This window comes from Myripristis murdjan, chromosome 4 (genome assembly GCF_902150065.1).
Source record: "Myripristis murdjan chromosome 4, fMyrMur1.1, whole genome shotgun sequence".
NCBI lineage: Eukaryota > Metazoa > Chordata > Actinopteri > Holocentriformes > Holocentridae > Myripristis > Myripristis murdjan.
Window position 1 is genome coordinate 20,891,736 of NC_043983.1, and position 18,605 is coordinate 20,910,340.

The 18,605-nt window shown below is 42.4% G+C and overlaps 4 protein-coding genes across 4 annotated transcripts; 2 read left to right on the forward strand and 2 right to left on the reverse strand.

Moving 5' to 3' along the window:
• The first annotated feature begins 1,005 nt into the window (after nucleotides 1-1,005).
• uck2a (uridine-cytidine kinase 2a) lies at nucleotides 1,006-5,846 on the forward strand. The gene is made up of 7 exons (XM_030048949.1): nucleotides 1,006-1,170; nucleotides 3,400-3,559; nucleotides 3,947-4,043; nucleotides 4,184-4,326; nucleotides 4,472-4,569; nucleotides 4,674-4,722; nucleotides 5,003-5,846. The coding sequence occupies exons 1-7, from the start codon at nucleotides 1,066-1,068 to the stop codon at nucleotides 5,137-5,139; spliced, it is 789 nt and encodes a 262-aa protein (XP_029904809.1). The 5' UTR covers nucleotides 1,006-1,065; the 3' UTR covers nucleotides 5,140-5,846.
• Nucleotides 5,847-6,560: 714 nt separating this feature from the next.
• On the reverse strand, nucleotides 6,561-8,703 carry aatf (apoptosis antagonizing transcription factor). The gene has a single exon (XM_030048948.1). The coding sequence runs from the start codon at nucleotides 8,645-8,647 to the stop codon at nucleotides 6,974-6,976; it is 1,674 nt and encodes a 557-aa protein (XP_029904808.1). The 5' UTR covers nucleotides 8,648-8,703; the 3' UTR covers nucleotides 6,561-6,973.
• Nucleotides 8,704-8,719: 16 nt separating this feature from the next.
• magoh (mago homolog, exon junction complex subunit) lies at nucleotides 8,720-10,804 on the forward strand. The gene is made up of 5 exons (XM_030048951.1): nucleotides 8,720-8,924; nucleotides 9,353-9,411; nucleotides 10,038-10,148; nucleotides 10,393-10,475; nucleotides 10,580-10,804. Exons 1-5 carry the CDS (start codon nucleotides 8,834-8,836, stop codon nucleotides 10,677-10,679), a joined length of 444 nt encoding a protein of 147 aa, XP_029904811.1. The 5' UTR covers nucleotides 8,720-8,833; the 3' UTR covers nucleotides 10,680-10,804.
• A 193-nt stretch (nucleotides 10,805-10,997) lies between these two features.
• Nucleotides 10,998-15,870, reverse strand: cpt2 (carnitine palmitoyltransferase 2). Its single transcript, XM_030048947.1, has 6 exons — nucleotides 15,661-15,870; nucleotides 15,305-15,549; nucleotides 14,507-14,587; nucleotides 14,317-14,423; nucleotides 12,934-14,238; nucleotides 10,998-12,236 (listed from the first exon to the last, which is right to left on the reverse strand). The coding sequence occupies exons 2-6, from the start codon at nucleotides 15,484-15,486 to the stop codon at nucleotides 11,908-11,910; spliced, it is 2,004 nt and encodes a 667-aa protein (XP_029904807.1). The 5' UTR covers nucleotides 15,487-15,549; nucleotides 15,661-15,870; the 3' UTR covers nucleotides 10,998-11,907.
• Between the last annotated feature and the right edge of the window lie 2,735 nt (nucleotides 15,871-18,605).

Below are 18,605 nucleotides of genomic sequence, written 5' to 3' on the forward strand. Positions count from 1 at the left end.
ATGCAGGTTTCATCACTGTAAGGTTTCACACTACACTCATGTAACTTGTGCAGTAAAATATTTAATTTAATGTAGTGGTCTAACAGCACAGCACAATAGGCTACAGAAAACAAACAATTGCACAGCATTGTGAAGTACAAAAACGCATCAAGACAATAAATTAATAAGAGTAAAAGTACTACACTGAAGGCTCGACCCACTTCATTGGACATCCTGTTGGTCCCGTCTGTCTGTCTGTGTCTGTCTGTCTGCCCACAGCTTCTCATCAGGCTCACTCTTGGTGTTTTCCAGCAATGCAACAAGGGAAAAAATCCCCTTTCATGCCACAACTAACTATCCCCTGTAAACCTCTGCTGTGAAGTCATCACAAGCAGCAGGCAAAGACATTTGGTCATGAGGCCGATGATCATAACTTTCAATTCCACATGGAAAATAACTCCGTTGGATTCAAGAATGGAGAATAACTGGTTTTCACATATTGTTTTGACAAGATTGTCATCTGAGAAATGGGACAAAGAAACAGAGGGGAAAACTATAATATCCATATTTATTACAGGCAATCTTTTTTTTTTAAATAGTTAGGCTATTACCAGCACCAAGGATGACAAACCTCCCACCACACATTGTCTTGCACAAGTCCAAGAGCTCTCTGCTGCTGCATTTCCACCTTTAAAGCCACCTTTTTGTTTCCTTGTTGGCCAGTGGGAGTATTCACCTCAGAAAGGGAGAAGAGACAATGACAAGGTTACACAGCTCTTAATTAATATTCCCCTTTCCACAACCATGTAAATCCACTCTCTCCAATCCTGATCTGCTACAAATACAAATTTCACACTGTGCCAGAATACAATGGGTTGCAGCTAAGTCACCTTAAGGCACTCCTCAAAGTTGATGGAGTTGTATTTGTACCCAGTTCTCTTCCTCCTCATCATTATCACCATCTCCACTGCCATCATCATCATCATCATCATCATCTTCAGCGTCATCATCATCAAATGGGAGGAGCGTTCCAAGTTCACCGGCACCCCCAAGTGTCAGAGGACCGCATAGCGCTGCAGATGAAGCATGGCAGGCGACAGCGAGACAAAGCTAGATGACCAAGCCGAAAATGAGCAAAATAATCGGCAGCCTTTTCTCATTGGTGTTGCCGGAGGAACTGCCAGCGGCAAGGTTGGCATTTACCCAAATCTGTGGGGATTTTGCTTCTTTATTCTTTTCGCATTATCAGCACCATGGGGTTATGCTTTATGTTTTAGAAAATTTCATGAATGACACGCATTTTTTTTTTTACTAAGCCCATACGGCTTCTGAAAAATAATCCTATCCATCATGTCTCAATTTGATCAGTTAGACCAAGTCTGTGGGAAATAGTCCTGTCATTACTGAGCGTGGTGTAGGCCTTTGGCATATCAAAGCATGATTACAAATTTCTACTTGTGTACATGCTATAAGCGCCTTTTGTTTAGATGGGTAATATTGTGTAGCTGCCGGTAAAATCCCGACTCATCGGTACTCACAAATGTGTCAGACTCATTTCCATATTTTTTTTTAAACTTCGCTGGGTTCAAGGCAAGCGTCCGACTCCTGACATAATCTGATATTTCCGTAGGATCGCCGACTCAATCAAGAGAATTAGCATCAGCTGCGCAGTGTCGCTGAGATTGGAGAAATATGCGAGAGATCACATCAGTTATACAGCGATGGAGGGCGATTGGAAAGCACCGTGTGTGACCAAGCTCAGCAATAAACTCCATTTAAAATGTGCAAAAACAAGCAGAACGGCACACAGCCCTAATTAGTCCTACATCGACTAAATATCTCAATGTCAAGATGTGACAGTGTTCTCTGTAGGCCTGTTTATAGCTTTGAGAATATAGTCTGTGTTGGATTTATTATTATGATCATGATCATTATTATTACAGTATGTGTGACTGGCGTGGTGAGTTCACGTGGGAGGAGCTGATAGATCATTACATCCCAGCAAATTTCCCCTCCTTTAGTAAAACAGGTGTATCTCTCTCTCTCTCTCTCTCTCTCTCTCTCTCTCTCTCTCTCTCTTCAATTCAATTCTGCTTTATTGGCATGGACAATCATGACATATTGCCAAAGCATTTCACAAAAAACAATTAATACAATTATATATTTTACATAGATTATATACATCTCTCTCTCTTTGTGTGTCTGCACCTCTGCATCTCTTTCTCTCTCAGTTTCTCTCTCTCTGTGCTTCTGCACCTCTCTTTCTCTCTCAGTTTTCAATTTCGTTGCAGTTCAGTGGGTATTGGCATGGCGATTCTGTGCATCACCATCCACTGCCTAATAATAATAATAAAAAAAACTGTCAAATATAAGAATAGGTTGACTTATTCATCTCCAGTGTTATTCTGCTCTCTCTCTTTTTCTCGCCCATTTCTTTAAACGTGTGATGACACTGCTGACATTTAAAAGATTTCCAAGGATTGTCAAGAAGTGGCTGTCTTTCTTTTTGAAGATCAAAAATGGAAACGTTCTATTTTCTGAGCATGTATTTATAGATAGTGGATGGGATCATTTCAGTTTGAGTTTTTTACTCTTCATTATCTTTTGTCAGAGAGAGATTTGGCTGTTGGAATGTGTTTCAAGTCACAGAGGTATTGAGCTGACTGTTCCTGACAGTATGGAAATGTCACACATTTTGCTGGTGATGAGAAAGAAGTTGAGGACACAGACCTAGTGTCTTTTGAGCTTTTGGCCTCATAAATAGCAGTTAAGTGAAGGTAGACAACAGTGTTTACATCGACACGAAGATGTGAGTTGTTGCCCACCAGACAGTTGTTTGTGGGTTAGACTTCCTGGTATCATGCCCCTTTCCTCGTTATGAGCAACCGTTCATAGAGCCACCTGCTCTTCCACACAATCCATTTGAATGGGAAGTAAACTGCATGCTTTCTTTGTTTTGCATACGTGTGTGTGTGTCTTTATCTGCGTGTGTGTGCTATCTTTCCATAGCAGACCCAGAATACAATTGATATTATGTTTCACTCACTTGATCAATCTAAAAAAAAAAGACAACATTTTTCCAGATTTATTTATTTATTTTTATTAATGATCTCATTGTTGATTTTTGAGTGAAGTTCCAATAAATTAAAAAAAAAAAAAAATCAATCAATTAAAAATTACAATTGGATCGTTCTGTTCCTGACACCATCATATCAGGCTGCAGAATCCATATTTGCAGTCTCATCTAGTGAGACCTGCACCGACATATTGAAAGAATGATAAAATGATGATGTGTATTGAGCTTTGCTTGTTAGTCACAGTTTATCCCTTCAGTCCTCTTCACATTTGAATGCTAATTGCCTCAGATAGAAGGGTCATTTTTTTTTTTTTTTTCCATTCACTCCCTGTTTTTGTGGTTAGTCATCAGTATGCAGTAAGATCATGGAGCTACTTGGACAAAACAAAATCGACCACCACCAGCGGCAAGTGGCCATCCTCAGTCAGGACAGCTTCTACAGAGTCCTGACCCCAGAGCAGAAGGCCAAGGCACTCAAGGGACAGTTCAACTTTGACCACCCAGGTATGTCGTCACTCAGAACTTTTTTTTTTTTTTTTTGTCATTTATCTAGTAACCAACAGGCCTCATCCCATCCATGTACAATCCTATCACACGTTAGGCTAAGACAGGCCTGTGTTAAAGGTCTCCTTGCCTGTTTATAGCCATGTCTCCCATAAGGGCACTTAAGGTCAGCCGGTGTATTTATATCTTGCAGCAGTCTGATCTGGCTGTAATCTGTCTATAATCAGTCTGTAATTCTGACATTTGGTGTGTGTGGTTTGCATGGCGACTGTCTGGTGCTCTTATCATCTTGTAGTAACATGTCACTTCCTGCTGGGAATACATCCGGATCTACCATATACGAAAGTTTTTGAGTGTGTTGTACTCCTTTCTTTCTGTCTGCCACAGATGCATTTGATAATGATCTCATAGTTGCAACTCTATGGGACATCATGGATGGCAAAACGGTGCATATCCCCGTTTATGACTTTGTCACCCATTCTAGGTGAGTCAGTCTACAACCACTGGCTTTTGCTATTGTTTATGGTGTTTACCCGATTTATTGTATTGCAGTTGTTTGCCTTGTGCCGAGCAGTGACACACATTTAAAACTTTTTGTCATGTTTATCATTTTTCACACGGCAGGAAAGAAGAGACCGTGACTGTGTACCCTGCTGATGTGGTGCTGTTTGAGGGCATCCTGATGTTCTATTCCCAGGACATCCGAGACCTCTTCCAAATGAAGCTGTTTGTGGACACAGACGCAGACACGCGGCTCTCACGCCGAGGTGAGACATGCGAGCATAATTGAAACCACAGAGAAGAAACCCTTCCAAATTCTATTTTTAAAAGACAAGAGGCAAGTCTCACAGATGTTATGAGATGTTAAATTAATGATAACCGTACACTTAATGTTATTCTCCTTCTCCCCAGTGCTGCGTGACATCAGTGAACGGGGACGGGACTTGGAAAGTGTCCTAGCGCAGTACATTACTTTTGTCAAGCCTGCCTTTGAGGAGTTCTGTCTGCCTGTGAGTGCACATCCTACATGAAAACTATTGCGACATTCAAGTTGTGACTGTGTCCCCGGATAGGGACTCATTATCAGCCGTGTTTTGTCTTTGTTTTTGTTTAGACGAAGAAATATGCTGATGTGATCATACCCAGAGGAGCTGATAACCTTGGTGAGTATTTTTGCATTGTAGGCAGATTTGTAGAACAAACTGCTTTTATAGAAATCATGTCAAAGCCCTGTTAGAGATGTTTTAACACACTAGCCTCAACAGAGTGTTAAGGGCACAGCAGTGTTTATTATGCTGTGAGCTGAAGGACGTGAAAGCCTCCACAATTCTGAAAACATAAAACTGTTTTGTAATTAGAATTTATTTCTCAAGTCAACAAAATGGTCAGTCAAAACCATAAACACTGCCAACTCTGACTGCATGTCTCCGTCTCTCAATACAGTTGCCATAAACCTTATAGTACAACACATTCAGGATATTCTAAATGGTGGCTTAACCAAACGGCTCAACGGCTGCCTGAACGGTTACGGGACGTCCCAGAAGCAGCAAAGCATGGAGTCCAGCAGCCGGCCTCACTGAGCATGATGCGGCTTTCGAGAAAGGACGAGAATGTTCATCTGTACGCAGTGCATGTGGCTACACATCGCGGCTAATAAGGCAGAAGAAATTGGCAAGAAATGAAAGCAAGGTCATCATTTCAGAATGGTTGTTCGGACGTTGTCGTAAGGTGTATCCTGAAAAATGGAAAGAAATGATTTTTTGAGCTGGTTTGAGGCAGTTACATTCAGGTTTTTACTTTGTTCCCCCCTTATTTTCACTGTGTGTGATTGAAGGGGGAGAAGTACAAAGAGGTTCAACTTGAGTCACTTCTTGTTTGATAATCGCTGCTTGCATTATTACAGCACTGAAACGGAGGAAAGATGTGTCCAGCAAGATTTCCCATCACTTGATATCCTTAGCCTTTAATGGTGCAACACATGCAGTGTAGCAATGTTCTGTTCAATGGCAGGGCCTTACCTTATTTCTGCAGACTACCCTGCGTGACCCAGTTCCCTTTATCAATGCAACTTTTTCAAGCTCTAAACAAATACATTTTGAAATACTGCAATTATGGGTTTCTTGTGTTGTACATTACCCTGAGCAGTATTTGCTTTGTCTTGTGTGAATCTGACATTTTGAATCAGAAACATTACAGTCAAGTCAAAACAACCAATTTCCACCTCAAGTCATTGGATGTATAATGACACACCACCAAAGAAATAAAGTTTTCTTTGCTGTGTTCATGGCCAAACTGTGTAATACCTTTTTTTTTCCCGTTATTATTTTTTTTTAGTAATACTGAGGCATTCCTGTACTGTAAACCACTTAATAATGAGTTTAGTGATAACTAAATAACAGTATGATCAATTGCTCTTTGTCACAAAGTTATTTACCTGTGATTCCTTTAAGCTTGAACTGGGGGTATTCCTGTCAGTTTGGGAATGTTCAATGCAGACATATGCAAGTTTAATTTAAATTAAGTACACGCTGACTATTGTTATTTGTTACTAAATGCATTCAACTGTAACACGTCTTACATTATTCTTAATGTAAATGTTGGTCTAGGCTGTTTGCTTCCTGTGTACATTTTTGTGATAAAGTTCTCAGGTAATGTATTTTTGTTCATTTTGCTCTGTTGAATTAACATGATGCTTGTCCTAATTATGTTTTGTTTTTTCTTGATTAACTTGTGATATTGCACCGCCTTATGCAAGGTCTCATCTGTCCTTTTTGTACAGTGTTCTGTATCAAGTTGCCTCTTAAGCAACTCATGCTTAATGCCCTATCCTGGATGAATGATGTGACTCATTAGAAGTTACAAATATTGAGCTCCAAAGCGTGTATCATGGAAGAAAGATGCTCATTCCCTCAAGCCACTTCAACATAATGTAGCAGCAATGCATGCACTATAAATTTGTCAGAAATCCCTGTGTTAGGACAAACTACAAATAAAAGAGGAATACAATTTCAACAGTTTACTTCAGTCAAGAGACTTGCTGACAGAAGAAAAAAGCACCTGATTAAATGGGCAACAATACATTTAAATATGAATACAGTTATCAAAAGTATGCATTTTATTTTGTCAATGATAGTTTATACTAAAGTAGACTGACTAGTCCTCCACCAGGATATTTTATCACAAATTGCCAAAAAAAAAAAAAATCACATTTAAAACTGTCATTCTGCATAGGCCGTGTATTAATGAACTATGTCGCTTCTATGAGTTCATATTACTCCCTAGAAAAACAGAGCCCCTAGAAAAATGGAAGAATTCAGTCCAGCTGAGGAGGCACAAGCATCCCTGTCCTCATCCAGCATCTTTTCTGGACGTGAAGAGAGGGCTGTGAGTGTCCTCCTGCTCCAGGTGAGGCTGTCATACCTCAGCTGACTCCTTGACCACGCTGTTACCAAACAGGCAGCGGTACAGCTCAGTCCGTGCCTCGTCATTCATTGAACTGTGATCGATAGGAGCCATAAAATTGACCAGCTTGCTGTGAATGTGGAACCTGACTTTGCGTCCCTTGCTGGCCTTGGTGTCCACCTTCTTCTTGATCTTACTGCGTAGCTTCTGGATGGCCAGCCACTGCCTGCCCATCGCCACCTGGTCGTTTGGGTCTGCTGCGCTGGTCTTGCGTTCGATCAGCTCTCTCAGCAGCTGGTGGTAGAAGTCGTCGTCGTCAAAGATGTCCTCATCCAGGTCTTTGAGATGCGTGTTTGCTTTCAGCTGCTGCTCTGCCTCCTCGCCCTCTGCGAAGACGGGCGCAGGAGCCTCTCTTTTCCCGAGGACCCTGTACTCTGAGCGTCGGGTCTGGGTGCGCCTCACCAGCCTCTCGTTGTCCATCAGCACCTGCTCCACCTGAGTCAGGATGTTCCTATCAAACGCCCCGAAACCCTTGCTGCTCTTGCCCATGGTCAGCCTGGTTTTGTCGTGCCACTTCTGCAGCGTGGCGTTGCGGTAGGGCTGGAAAGCAGCAAAGCGTTTGGCCATGAAGTCGGGATACTCTGCCATTTCCAGTTTTCGTTTAGGGGGCCCTGTGGACGCCTCTGTGTCCTGCATGTCCTCGTCATCATGGCTGCCGATATCCTCATCCTCACTTTGGGCCTCTGCTCCCCAGGTCTTCCCCAGGGAGATGGATTTTGTGTCGGGGTTCTGGTGCAGCAGCTGATCCTGCAGCTCCAACAGAGACCTCTGCAGAGCCTTTAAAGCTTTGTGGCTGTTCTTCAGCGCTCCCGCAAGCTCGGCGCCCCCCCTCCTCTTGAACTCTGGGAGAGTCTGCGGTTGTGGAAGCTGATTGGCCATCACAAGGGCCTTCTGGATTTTGATTCGCCCCTCAAGGAGCTGGTCCCACAGTGCAAGCTGGTTCTTCACAGCCTTCCCTTTCTCCACTTCCTCATCTACTTTATCCTGGGAGAATGTCCTGACAGCTCCCTCATCCTCTTCATCGCCATCTTCCATCTCATCCTTCTCCGAGCCATCATCTTCGTCACTCTCTTCACCCTCAGACCCGCTGCCCTCACTGTCCTCACTCTCTCCCAGGTCGTCCATGCCCTCTGTCAGCTTGTGGAAGTCCGTCTCTTTGGGAAAGGTGATGTCAGCGTCCATCATCTTAGACTGCAGCATTTTCATGTCAGCTTCATCATCTTCCTCCTCATCGTATTCATCTCCAGCTTCTTCCTCCTCATCCTCATCTCCACTTTCAACCTGATCATCCTCTGAGGAAGCTTCATCTTCCTCCTGCTCCTCTATATCATCCTCATCGTCTCCTACTTCTTCCTCTTCTTCTTCTTCCCCTGCAGATCCGTCACTATCCATCAGCAGTTGTTGACGTGACACGGGTTTTCCCACGTACCGGCGATCTGTCTCCAGAAGCAGGGATGTGTTGTGCTTCCGCAGGACACTGACGCCGAGCGCGTCCTCGTCATCGTCCACATTAAACTTTTCAATGACCTTGGCTTTGGTCGCTTCATCGTGATCATCCTCTGGATCCGCGAATTTAGGCAGCGGATTCAGTAAATCCTCCAGCTCCTTGGAAACAGAGCCGGCCATCGTTAGATACCGACCACGCGTGTGCCCTCCGACCCTGCGCGCAAGATGATGATGTCACTACTGTCCGACGACTTGAGCAACTGCGCATGCGTACCAGAGGAGCAAAGCGGTCCTTGCCTCCCAGTCCACTCGGTTAACTTCTCCCTCGGACTTTTAGAGAGACTGTTGCTTTCCGAGGAGTGAATCATGTCAACAAGTGACTTCTATTTGCGATATTATGTTGGACACAAGGGGAAGTTTGGACACGAGTTCCTGGAGTTTGAGTTCAGACCTGACGGTGAGTTTTAGGCGGCAGTTCTTCCTGTTAGCACGCTAACACTGCGAGCGGCTATGCTGGCTGTTATTCATTAGGCCGCATTGTAGTGAACGTCGAGATGCTAGCGCCCAGTTTTCTAGCGTAGTTGGTTTTTTCCATTTGAATTAAAATTGTTATATCATAGTTCTCGCACAACTCTTGCGTCTAGTCTGTAATGTATTCGTGTGAACTTCGTCATATTTAGCCATCTAAGAGGATCAGGAGTGTGATGCGCCATGTGCGGTACACAGCTGGGACCCGGTGCTGCTCCTAGCACCTTCGTCTGGATTTGTGTGTGTGTGTGTGTGTGTGTGTGTGTGTGTGTGTGTGTGTGTGTGTGTGTGTGTGTGTGTGGCGACTGCAGTTTTTTTGATTGAAAACTTGGCTAAAAATCTAACATTTCCTCGCAGGTAAACTCAGGTATGCAAACAACAGCAACTACAAGAATGACGTCATGATCAGGAAAGAGGTATGATGAAGTTTTGTGGATTGTTGATGAGCCTTATGAATACCTTAGCCCTCGCTAAATGTTTGGGTTTATTCGCCATTTTGGTTAGAAACTTTATAAAAGATGGAATGGTGAGGGAGAATGGCCTGAAAACTCAAGAGGCTTGAAAAGTGGCATTTTCCAGGCAAAGAAATAAACATACACAATTAGTATGTGTCATACCAATAATCAAAAGACACATAACATAGTATAGCACTTTGGCAACAACACATCCCATAAATGGCCATCTGTTACATGAGTATAATGAATTAAGTAATAGTCATAAGACACTAACAAACACACACACATCAAGAGCTCACACTTAGTAGATGCAGATAGTTTCACTCCATTAACATAGCTGGGCAAGTTAATCCAGTTGTCTGATGTTGCAGTCATTTCATTTGCCCTTTGCAGTTGCACTAGATTTGAAGTGCACGAAAATCTTCTGAAACTCAGTTAAAGTGTGTATGGTCTGATAAGACAGTGTTAAAAGGCTTATACAGAGTGATAAGCTTGTTAACATCAATTAAGATAGACATTAAAATTAAACAATCTCCTAACTCATTCTTCAGCTCATCAAGTTGTTTTTTCTGTCTTCTCCAACCCAGGCCTATGTACACAAGAGTGTGATGGAGGAGCTGAAGAGGATCATCGACGACAGTGAAATCACCAAGGAGGATGATGCGCTGTGGCCTCCGCCAGACAGAGTTGGCAGACAGGTTCGTCCACCAAGTTCACACGCAAACTTCTTGTCACTGTTTGGTTTTTCTAACATCTCCACAAGCTGATCTGTCTTTCTGCATCCTTCTGGCTTAGTGAAGGCCTTCTGCAGCCAAAAAAAACTCTTTACAGTTGAAGAAACTTTAATGACTAGACTCTGCATTGGTTAATTGCACTTTGACCACTCATGTTCTTGAGATCACATCTCAACACTGAACTTTTTTCCCTGTTTAACTCTCACAGGAGTTGGAGATTGTCATTGGAGACGAGCACATTTCATTCACAACTTCCAAAATTGGCTCCTTGATTGATGTCAACCAGTCAAAGTAAGTACTTTTTCCAAAAGTTGTTGGAATAACCATTTGGCACAAGTAGCACTCACAGCTAAATGGGCAAACATGGGCAAATCTTTTTTTGTTTTTTCTGTCAGGGACCCTGAAGGTCTTCGCGTGTTCTACTACCTGGTTCAAGATCTGAAATGTCTCGTCTTCAGTCTCATTGGTCTTCACTTCAAGATCAAGCCTATCTAAGATGTGGATTTTATTCATTTGAATTGCTTTGGTTAATGTTTTTCCTGTTGTACTACAGCATTTGTACATTTGCTTTTGATGGAACTTTTTTTTTATTTTAAATAAAGGGTTAGAAAAACTTCAAATTCTTTGTCTAATTTTTTAAAATGTAGAATAAGTTACTTGCCAGTATCCTTTGCTGGACACTTTCAAGTGTAATTTTCAACTTTTTGAAGTAATTTCAATTCCAATGCGGTTAATGGCCATTTTCTCTGTTGTGTGGAAATCCTATTGCAAGATGTTTGTTATATGAGCATTTACATGAAAAACCACAAAAAACAAGATGAAATCAATTTTATTTCAAAATGTTTTATCACAATCAGTAAGGCTATCAGTGATAACAATTCTGACTATTTAAATATAATAATTGCACTGACCATTCATAAATGCTCCTTGTTGGAAATTCAGTTCATTTTGATAAAGGCACAGAATCTGTCCCCAATCTGTAATGGTTGCAAAATATTGTTTCAGAAATACATTTTCACTGTAGAGAATAGTTAAAGGTTTGTGTTAAAAGTCTAGTTGCATCAAGTATGTCAGCAGGTTTTTTTTTATTTATTTATTTGAATGATGGCAATCACATTATTGGTTTAACCATTAATCATTCTAGGCCACAGTTAACACACCAAGAGTACAGAGATCCATCAGAATGGAATAAGCTGTAAAATGAAGTTGCAAGCTTCAGTGTCTATTTATGTATTGCACAGACTGTAATGACAATGAATACAAACCTAACATTTTTTCTATTGCAGATGTTTGATGTAGTTCACCAGACCACAAATCTACAGTCTGGGGCTGAGGTTTAAAAGGTTGACTGTTTTCCTATTTGTGGTTTAATTAACAGTTTAACTTCACAAAACTTTGGTGAACTGACAAGATCTCTTGTTCCTCACCTACAGTAATAACCAAGCCTCATCAAAATAAATAACTGTCAAAACTTAACCTTGACATGTATATTACTATTTCTGAGCAAGTATTTAAATATTTCCCAATATTCTTCTCTGGAGATGGCTGTTTAATTTTTTTTATTCATTTATTTTTTTCCAAAAATACAATACTCAGTCTCTGCTAACATTGTGTATCTTTGCCCAGAAAATGTTGGTCAACAGACGAGAGAATGACTGCCTTCACATTCACTGTACAGTAAAAATGCTTTTTTCTCTTCGGGGATGAGAAGCACACCTCTTCCTTAACTGACAGGCTTTCCTTCCAGGACAGTAAAGATGTCCTCTAAGGACTTGTGGACACACTGCAAGAACTCATGGACGTTACGATCCGGGTAGCTAGACACATTGCAGCCGATCCAGTTGTCATGGACGCCGTATCCCACGCCGAAGCCGTCGGGCACCACGGGGGCAAAGCCGCCAAGGTTGACGGCTGGACTTGTGAGAGTGCTGGTAGAGAGGATATTATGGTTGATGGCGGTGTAAGCTGGGTCCTTGTACAAGCTATGCAGAGCCTGGCCCGTAGTGTTGGCCAGGTAACGCAGGGCAAAGAGGTGGCGGTCAAAACCTTGGCCTGTGGAGGGAAACAATAAAAGCCACTGATTACTACAACAGGAGACCAGGAGGAGATCTTGAATGAAAGATTGTTGAAATTAGGGTTACTCTGATACCAGCCTCAGATACCATGCCAGTGCGTTTTGGACTGAAGGAGACAATAGTGGCTAGTTGGCGCAGATCCAGTATTTTCTCTATAGGACAATTTCCATGCCTAGAATTGATAGATCAGCCTAATCCTGGCTGCAGTGGTGACCAGGTTCAATGCACATCTAATACCATTAAAAGCCAAACGAGTTAATTAATCACTTTGGTTGTAAAATTTAGATAAGATAATTACATTTGACCTCATTAGAGGTTTTATGTCTAACGATTTAGTGGCTCAAATCACATAATACACCATAATTCACTTTCTTTTTTTTTTTTTTAATGCTGGCATTGGGTTTATTTAGCTCAGCTGGGGCAGTCGTTCCTGTTAATACATTACTCATGACTGGTAAAACACACAGCAGGTTCTTGACTGACTATTTAAAAATAAACTAACAAACAAAAAAAAACTGTGTCAGGGACAAACTATAGTTCTAGTCATTAAACTTTGCCTCGGAGTGTGATTTCAGAATTAAGAACTGACGCTGTATTTCTTTTAGCTGCAGGACTGGCTCATGAATTTGTGAACAAGTCATAAGAATACATGCTGAAATGTTTTATATACATACCCATAGCTGCTTCCTTGGTGAGCTGGCCGTGATATTTAGAGCACTCATTGAGCATGGCCTGCAGTTGCTCCACACTGTGCTGCCCTGGCTGATTGACAAAGGCATGAGCACAGCGTTTTGTGTGAACGGTGGCTGGACGAATGGTCTCTGTGCGGCCATGCTTGAAAGCCGCAGTGCTGCAGGACTCGTATGTGGCCACGGTCTTTCCGTACTGCCTCAGGAAGCCCATTTGAAAAGCCAGCTGGGCAATAGCATCCGGACTTAACTTGCTTTTCTTCAACTGTTCCTTCCCGCCCTTCTTGAACTCCATGGCATCAATGGTGAGTTTGGACACAGCCGCGTTAAAATTCTCCTTGGCTTTCGCAATCCCGTTCTCCAGCTCACTGTCCAGCTTGAACTGGAGTCGGCGAACGGCGGAGGCTGAATCCACAGCAGCAGCAGCAGAATTAGGGTTTACCAGCGGCCGCTCTGTGGTGTCTTTGAAGATCTCGTTCTGGAAGCGGAGCACAGCCACACCGTCGCCCCAAGAGTGCTCGAAATTGATTGCTGCCTGTCCGTCTTTGGTTAGGATGACGCTGAAGGACTTGTCATACCACCGGTTGCAGCCATCACCATGCAGCATGTTGTGGGAGATATGAATATGGTCCCGCATGGTCTCGTCATCCAGGCAGAGACAGAAGAGCGCGCTATCCACAACCTGCAGGGTCTCTCCATTTCCAGCAGCCAACAGCTTGTCCCTCAGTCCGGCCCAGACATCCCTGTTCTCGCTGGTCAGGACCCCGAGAGGAAAGGCAGGTGCTGGGGTTGGGTCAGACAAAATGTACTTCAGGTGTGCCTGGATCTCTGCAGGCTTCACCAAATTCCCATCCCTGTCTACCACATCAAACACATACATGTTGCCTTTCCTCATCACAAGGAGATGCCGTCCTTTCTCATGTGTAAAGAGCTCGTCTCGCCCCTGCTTGGGGATGCGAGTGGAATTGAAGAGGCGAAAGTACTGGGACATGTCCAGAGGGTATGCGTTCACCATGTAGGCTCCATACCAAGACAGTGCTGAGGGGACCCAACGGATGAGCTTCTTGAAGCTTTCTGTGTCACTCTTGGCTGGGTTGAGGTGAAAAACCTCGGGCTCCAATAATCCAGCCCGTAGTGTCTTCATGAAGCGCACTGCAGAGCACACCATGTTTGTTCCACGCACAAGCTGGTTGTTGTACTCCATCTTAGGGTCGGGATTGAAGGACATAAAGGGGTTGAAGTTCAGCACCACAGAGTCACGTGCAGACAGGTACATGTCAAACCATGGACCTAGAAGTTAACATGAGTAAATTAAAGGACGCTGTACTTGTATACGTTGCAGATGCCAAGTTTCAGGTTGATATTCACCTGAAATGTAGCTGGTGTGTTTGTTGCTTTTGTCCTGGGCTACCAGCTCTTCATGCAGCTGTTTCCCCACACCACTCTGGAAGTCCTGCGTAAGCTTCTCCGTTGATCTAAGGACACATAAAAGGTTGCAACATGCTAATCATGATACAAAGTGTGATGATGATGAAAATGTGGGTGTCTTTGTACTCACCTGAACTGGTCATCATCCAGAAGTGGCCTCTGAGCAGCTAAATATCTCTTGATAGTATCTTCAAGTTTGGGGATGGGTAGCCTAAACAGGTGACACAGGAATAATGCAATAGCAGATCTGTAGCTTACAACTACAGACGGGTGACAATTTGAAGGAATACCCAACATAAAACAGCCAAGAGTGACACAGAAAGCTTCAAGAACAGTCCACTTGTCCCCTTAGAGGTAAAGGCACAAGGGCTTACAGGATAGCTTGATGAGAATAAAAATGATGTAAATTATACTGTATGCTATAGCTTTCACAGTCACCAGATCTCCACCTATTTGAACACCAATGCAAGATTTTGGACTGACATGTTAAACTGCACTACCCACCACCATCATCAAAACACCAAATGAGGGTCTATCTTTTTCCATCCCTGCAGTAAAGTCCAGACACGTGTAGATTTTACACCAAGAACCACTAACGCTGTTCTGGCGGCTTGTGGTGGCCAAAACACCTTACAAAAACACTTTATGTTAGTCTTTCCTTTAATTTGTCCCCTGTCTGTATGTGTGTATCACCACCCCCTCGTGGCCATCCTGTGCTCGAGCTCAAATCAACTGTGCACTTTGACCTACATTCCTCTTAAAGCTTAATGAGTCACCTTTACACCGAACACCCTTAAACAAACAGATCTGACAGGTAATTTTGGTTCACTGACACTACACTGAAACCCACTAATGATAAGTACAAACTGAAATGCAATGTGGAAATGCAGAGCCGGAAGGGAAAGAAAAAACACATTTATCTCCTCACCTGGGTAGGCTCTTCTGATAATGCATCGATGGCACAATACTTTGGTGCAGGTACTCTGCTGAAGCCCCATTTTTGCTGCTGTAGTTTCGCCTATCCACAGCCAAGGCGGCAGTCCTTAAATGGACCAGACTGACGTTTTTCCTGAGAGAGGCACTGCACTGCATCGAAAGGAGACTTGCCATTGTATGAGCCAGGGACCTTAACTCGTTACCTGACGGCGTGTGGTCAAAATTCAACAAACCTGACTTGTTGTGACAGAGAGAAAAAAAAAGCACAAACTACAGTGGTATTCCCGTCGCCTGCTGTCACTGTGTCCCGGCTGAAGACGGCAGCTAGCGTCAGCTGTCCTCAGCTAACCTGTCTGATCCCAGCCTGTCCGCCAGCTGTGAGCATGCCTTCCGCCAAAATCAACACGACGCTCGCTGCTGCACGTATGGTCTCACCTCTGCCTGGCTGTAAACAAAAACAAACCAGTAAGGAGGAAAAAACATAGAATGAATGCTACATCAGGAAGTTTAAGGGGCTGGCGAAGTCACGTGACTTATTTTTCGTATTCGTCCGCTTCTTCTGTTTCCTCCTTCGTTAACTTTCGGCACATTAGACGCCACGACACTCACTACTGCCACCTACAGACGAGAAACGGACCTATTCACCCGCTGCGTGCAAAAAAAATGTGTAATCTACCTTTCCACAGTTTGTTTGGTGTCATGCAAGGTTATTGCAGTTCAGTAAAACTAAACTAAAAGCTCAAACTAGGTGTGAAAAAATACATTTTAATTAACTGAAATAAAAATAAAAAAAAAACTAGCAGAAGCAATGTTTGTTCTTACAAAACTAACCAAAATAAACAAAAAAAAAAAAAAAAAAAAAAACAAAACAGAAAATGTCTTTAGTTTTAGTGTTTGTCAGTTTTTTTTTTTTCAAATTTGTCAACACAACGAGCATTGGGAGGTGTTGATGCTGATGTTTATGGGATTCAACTGCCTTAGTGTTGTGTTTGTATTGTGATACCTATTCTGAATTTCTTAAAACTTGCCCCTGACAAACATCACCCATATTATATGAAAAAAAATCAACAAAAAACTAATACTGAAATTAATAAAAGCTAAAATACAAAACTATAATAACTCTGGTGTCATGATGACCGTACATACCGAGTCTTAAAGGAAAATCCATCTTCCATTTCTCACCTTGACACTGATCACTGGTATTTATTTTAGTTTCATATGGATGTGTACTTCTTGTCTGTGTTTAACTGTCTTAGTAATTTCACTGATGAGGAGTAGCGCTCCTAATTTAGTTGCACTTCAGATCGAGGTAGATCTACACTCAGTGGCCACTTTATTAGGTCCACCTTCACAATCTAATACAATCCAATAAAACTGTTCTGCCATAAACTATTTTTATGATGCCTATAATGCACAGGTTTTCTTTTTGTCACAGTAATAGAGGTCCTCATTCAATTCTATGTTTGGCATTGAGCTCATAGTTAGTGGTTCTGTTGTACTGGACTGCATTTGATTGAAAGGTGTTTCCACTGTTCTGTCCCCCTCATGTATATAAATTGGAAGGACAAAAAATCAGAAACACCTCTCAATATAATGTAGTCCAGTACAAGACCTCTGCAAACTAAAATATACCTCAGTAATAAACATAGAATTAAACTGACACATTCTCCACCATGTCAACAAAAACTGAACATTATAAACATTCTTAAAAGGTAGACTTTATGGCAGAGTTGTTGCACTGAACTGCATTAGACTGTACAGGTGGACCTGATAAAGTCTAATATATGGCCAAGAGTCAGTTGCTAAACTTTATTTATCTATGGATATATTCCTATATATGGTATATACAGGTGTTTTTCCCAGTATGTTAACCTTTTTTCACATTGCCCATCTAAGCAATATTTCACTGGCCACTGATCCTTTGCTCTTCCTATCACTGTGAAGCAGAATTCACCAAGTGTTGGGTTGTTCACCCACTAATAGGGAATGTGAGCTGGGTTAGTTTTACCCTACTGATGATGTGTTGTTGCAATTTTATACACCCATGCACACGTTTTTTTCTGTTTTTTTTTGTTGCACATTGCTTTTTGCACACTGGGTTGTACTTAGGTTATTCTGTTGTACTCAGATCTTATTCTGGTGTACTTAGATCTTATTCTTTATTTCTATTTTTTTATTTTACTTAATCTGTAATCTGTGGATACTGCTGAAAAAAATGTGAATTTCCTGCGGGATGAATAAAGTATCTATCTATCTATCTATCTATCTATCTATCTATCTATCTATCTATCAATAGCAATCCTTGCTAAACCACAGGATTTATTAAATTATCAAATGTGAAAGGTCAAATCTACAACATCCCTAAGCTCAAACCATAACATCTGCCAATATATTTTGTGCAGGAAAACCAGAACTGTATCTAGAAAATGTTACTTGGCGTGTTTGTCCACTTGATGGTGTTCTGGATTAACAGGCTCTCTATTTCTGCTGTTTTACTCCAGCCAGCCCTCTGGCCAGCAGAGAGCAGTGTCTTCTCGATCAGAGGACGTTGTTGTCCCCGGTTCAACGGGCTGTGTGGTTTGTGTCCACGGTCTCTGCTGGAGCCACACCCCTACTCCAGGCGAGCACACACACTCTCAACACAGCATCACATTGGCAGGGCTCCTGTGGCCTGGCGAGCGTTCAGCCTATCATTTCTGCTGGGTGAGAGAGTAATCAAGCAGGCTTGAGGTTGACGCTTGGCCTTAAACCCTCCCCCACTCACTAACCTCTGCCACCAGCCACCCCCCATCCCCCCCAACCCCGCTGCTGTACAAATGCAACACAAGCTGGGAGTTAAGAGGGTGACAGTTCACTGCCTCCATTAGACTGATGAGATTTTCTGATGTTTGCCTCTACTCCTAAGACAGCTGTGTACATTAAATGCAGTGTCATTTGCTAGCCTGCCCTCTTTGCATATAAACACACTATTCTACATGTTTATTCTCTCTTACAAAGCTGTCTGATTGAATGACACCACACAGCTACTCCCATCCGTGCACCCCTGTCGGCACCATTTATACTGCCACATCCTGTATCTAATGTTTGGTAATAACAAAAATTGTATGGCTGTTTATCTGAGACAACGGGTGAAATCAATGTTTTCTTTTGTTTTTCCTATGACAAATAGCCTAATGTTTCTCCATCACGTGAGCTCAGATGCAAGTTCATGTTCAGTGCTTTAATGCCGTGTCAACACAGTGCAGCTCACGACCATGGGTATTATAGTTCACTAAAGATAAATTAAAAACTAA

Bases quoted from the DNA above. Each gene is read 5' to 3' on its own strand.
- uck2a (XM_030048949.1), top strand. From the start codon at position 1,066: ATGGCAGGCGACAGCGAGACAAAGCTAGATGACCAAGCCGAAAATGAG. The intron at 3,560-3,946 runs GTATGTCGTCAC...TGTCTGCCACAG, and splicing joins GTTCAACTTTGACCACCCAG to ATGCATTTGATAATGATCTC. The intron at 4,570-4,673 runs GTGAGTGCACAT...GTTTTTGTTTAG, and splicing joins TTGAGGAGTTCTGTCTGCCT to ACGAAGAAATATGCTGATGT.
- aatf (XM_030048948.1), bottom strand. From the start codon at position 8,647: ATGGCCGGCTCTGTTTCCAAGGAGCTGGAGGATTTACTGAATCCGCTG.
- magoh (XM_030048951.1), top strand. From the start codon at position 8,834: ATGTCAACAAGTGACTTCTATTTGCGATATTATGTTGGACACAAGGGG. The intron at 10,149-10,392 runs GTTCGTCCACCA...TAACTCTCACAG, and splicing joins CAGACAGAGTTGGCAGACAG to GAGTTGGAGATTGTCATTGG. The intron at 10,476-10,579 runs GTAAGTACTTTT...TTTTTCTGTCAG, and splicing joins ATTGATGTCAACCAGTCAAA to GGACCCTGAAGGTCTTCGCG.
- cpt2 (XM_030048947.1), bottom strand. From the start codon at position 15,486: ATGGCAAGTCTCCTTTCGATGCAGTGCAGTGCCTCTCTCAGGAAAAAC. The intron at 14,424-14,506 runs GTGAGTACAAAG...ATGTGTCCTTAG, and splicing joins CTGGATGATGACCAGTTCAG to ATCAACGGAGAAGCTTACGC. The intron at 12,237-12,933 runs GTATGTATATAA...TTCCCTCCACAG, and splicing joins CACCAAGGAAGCAGCTATGG to GCCAAGGTTTTGACCGCCAC.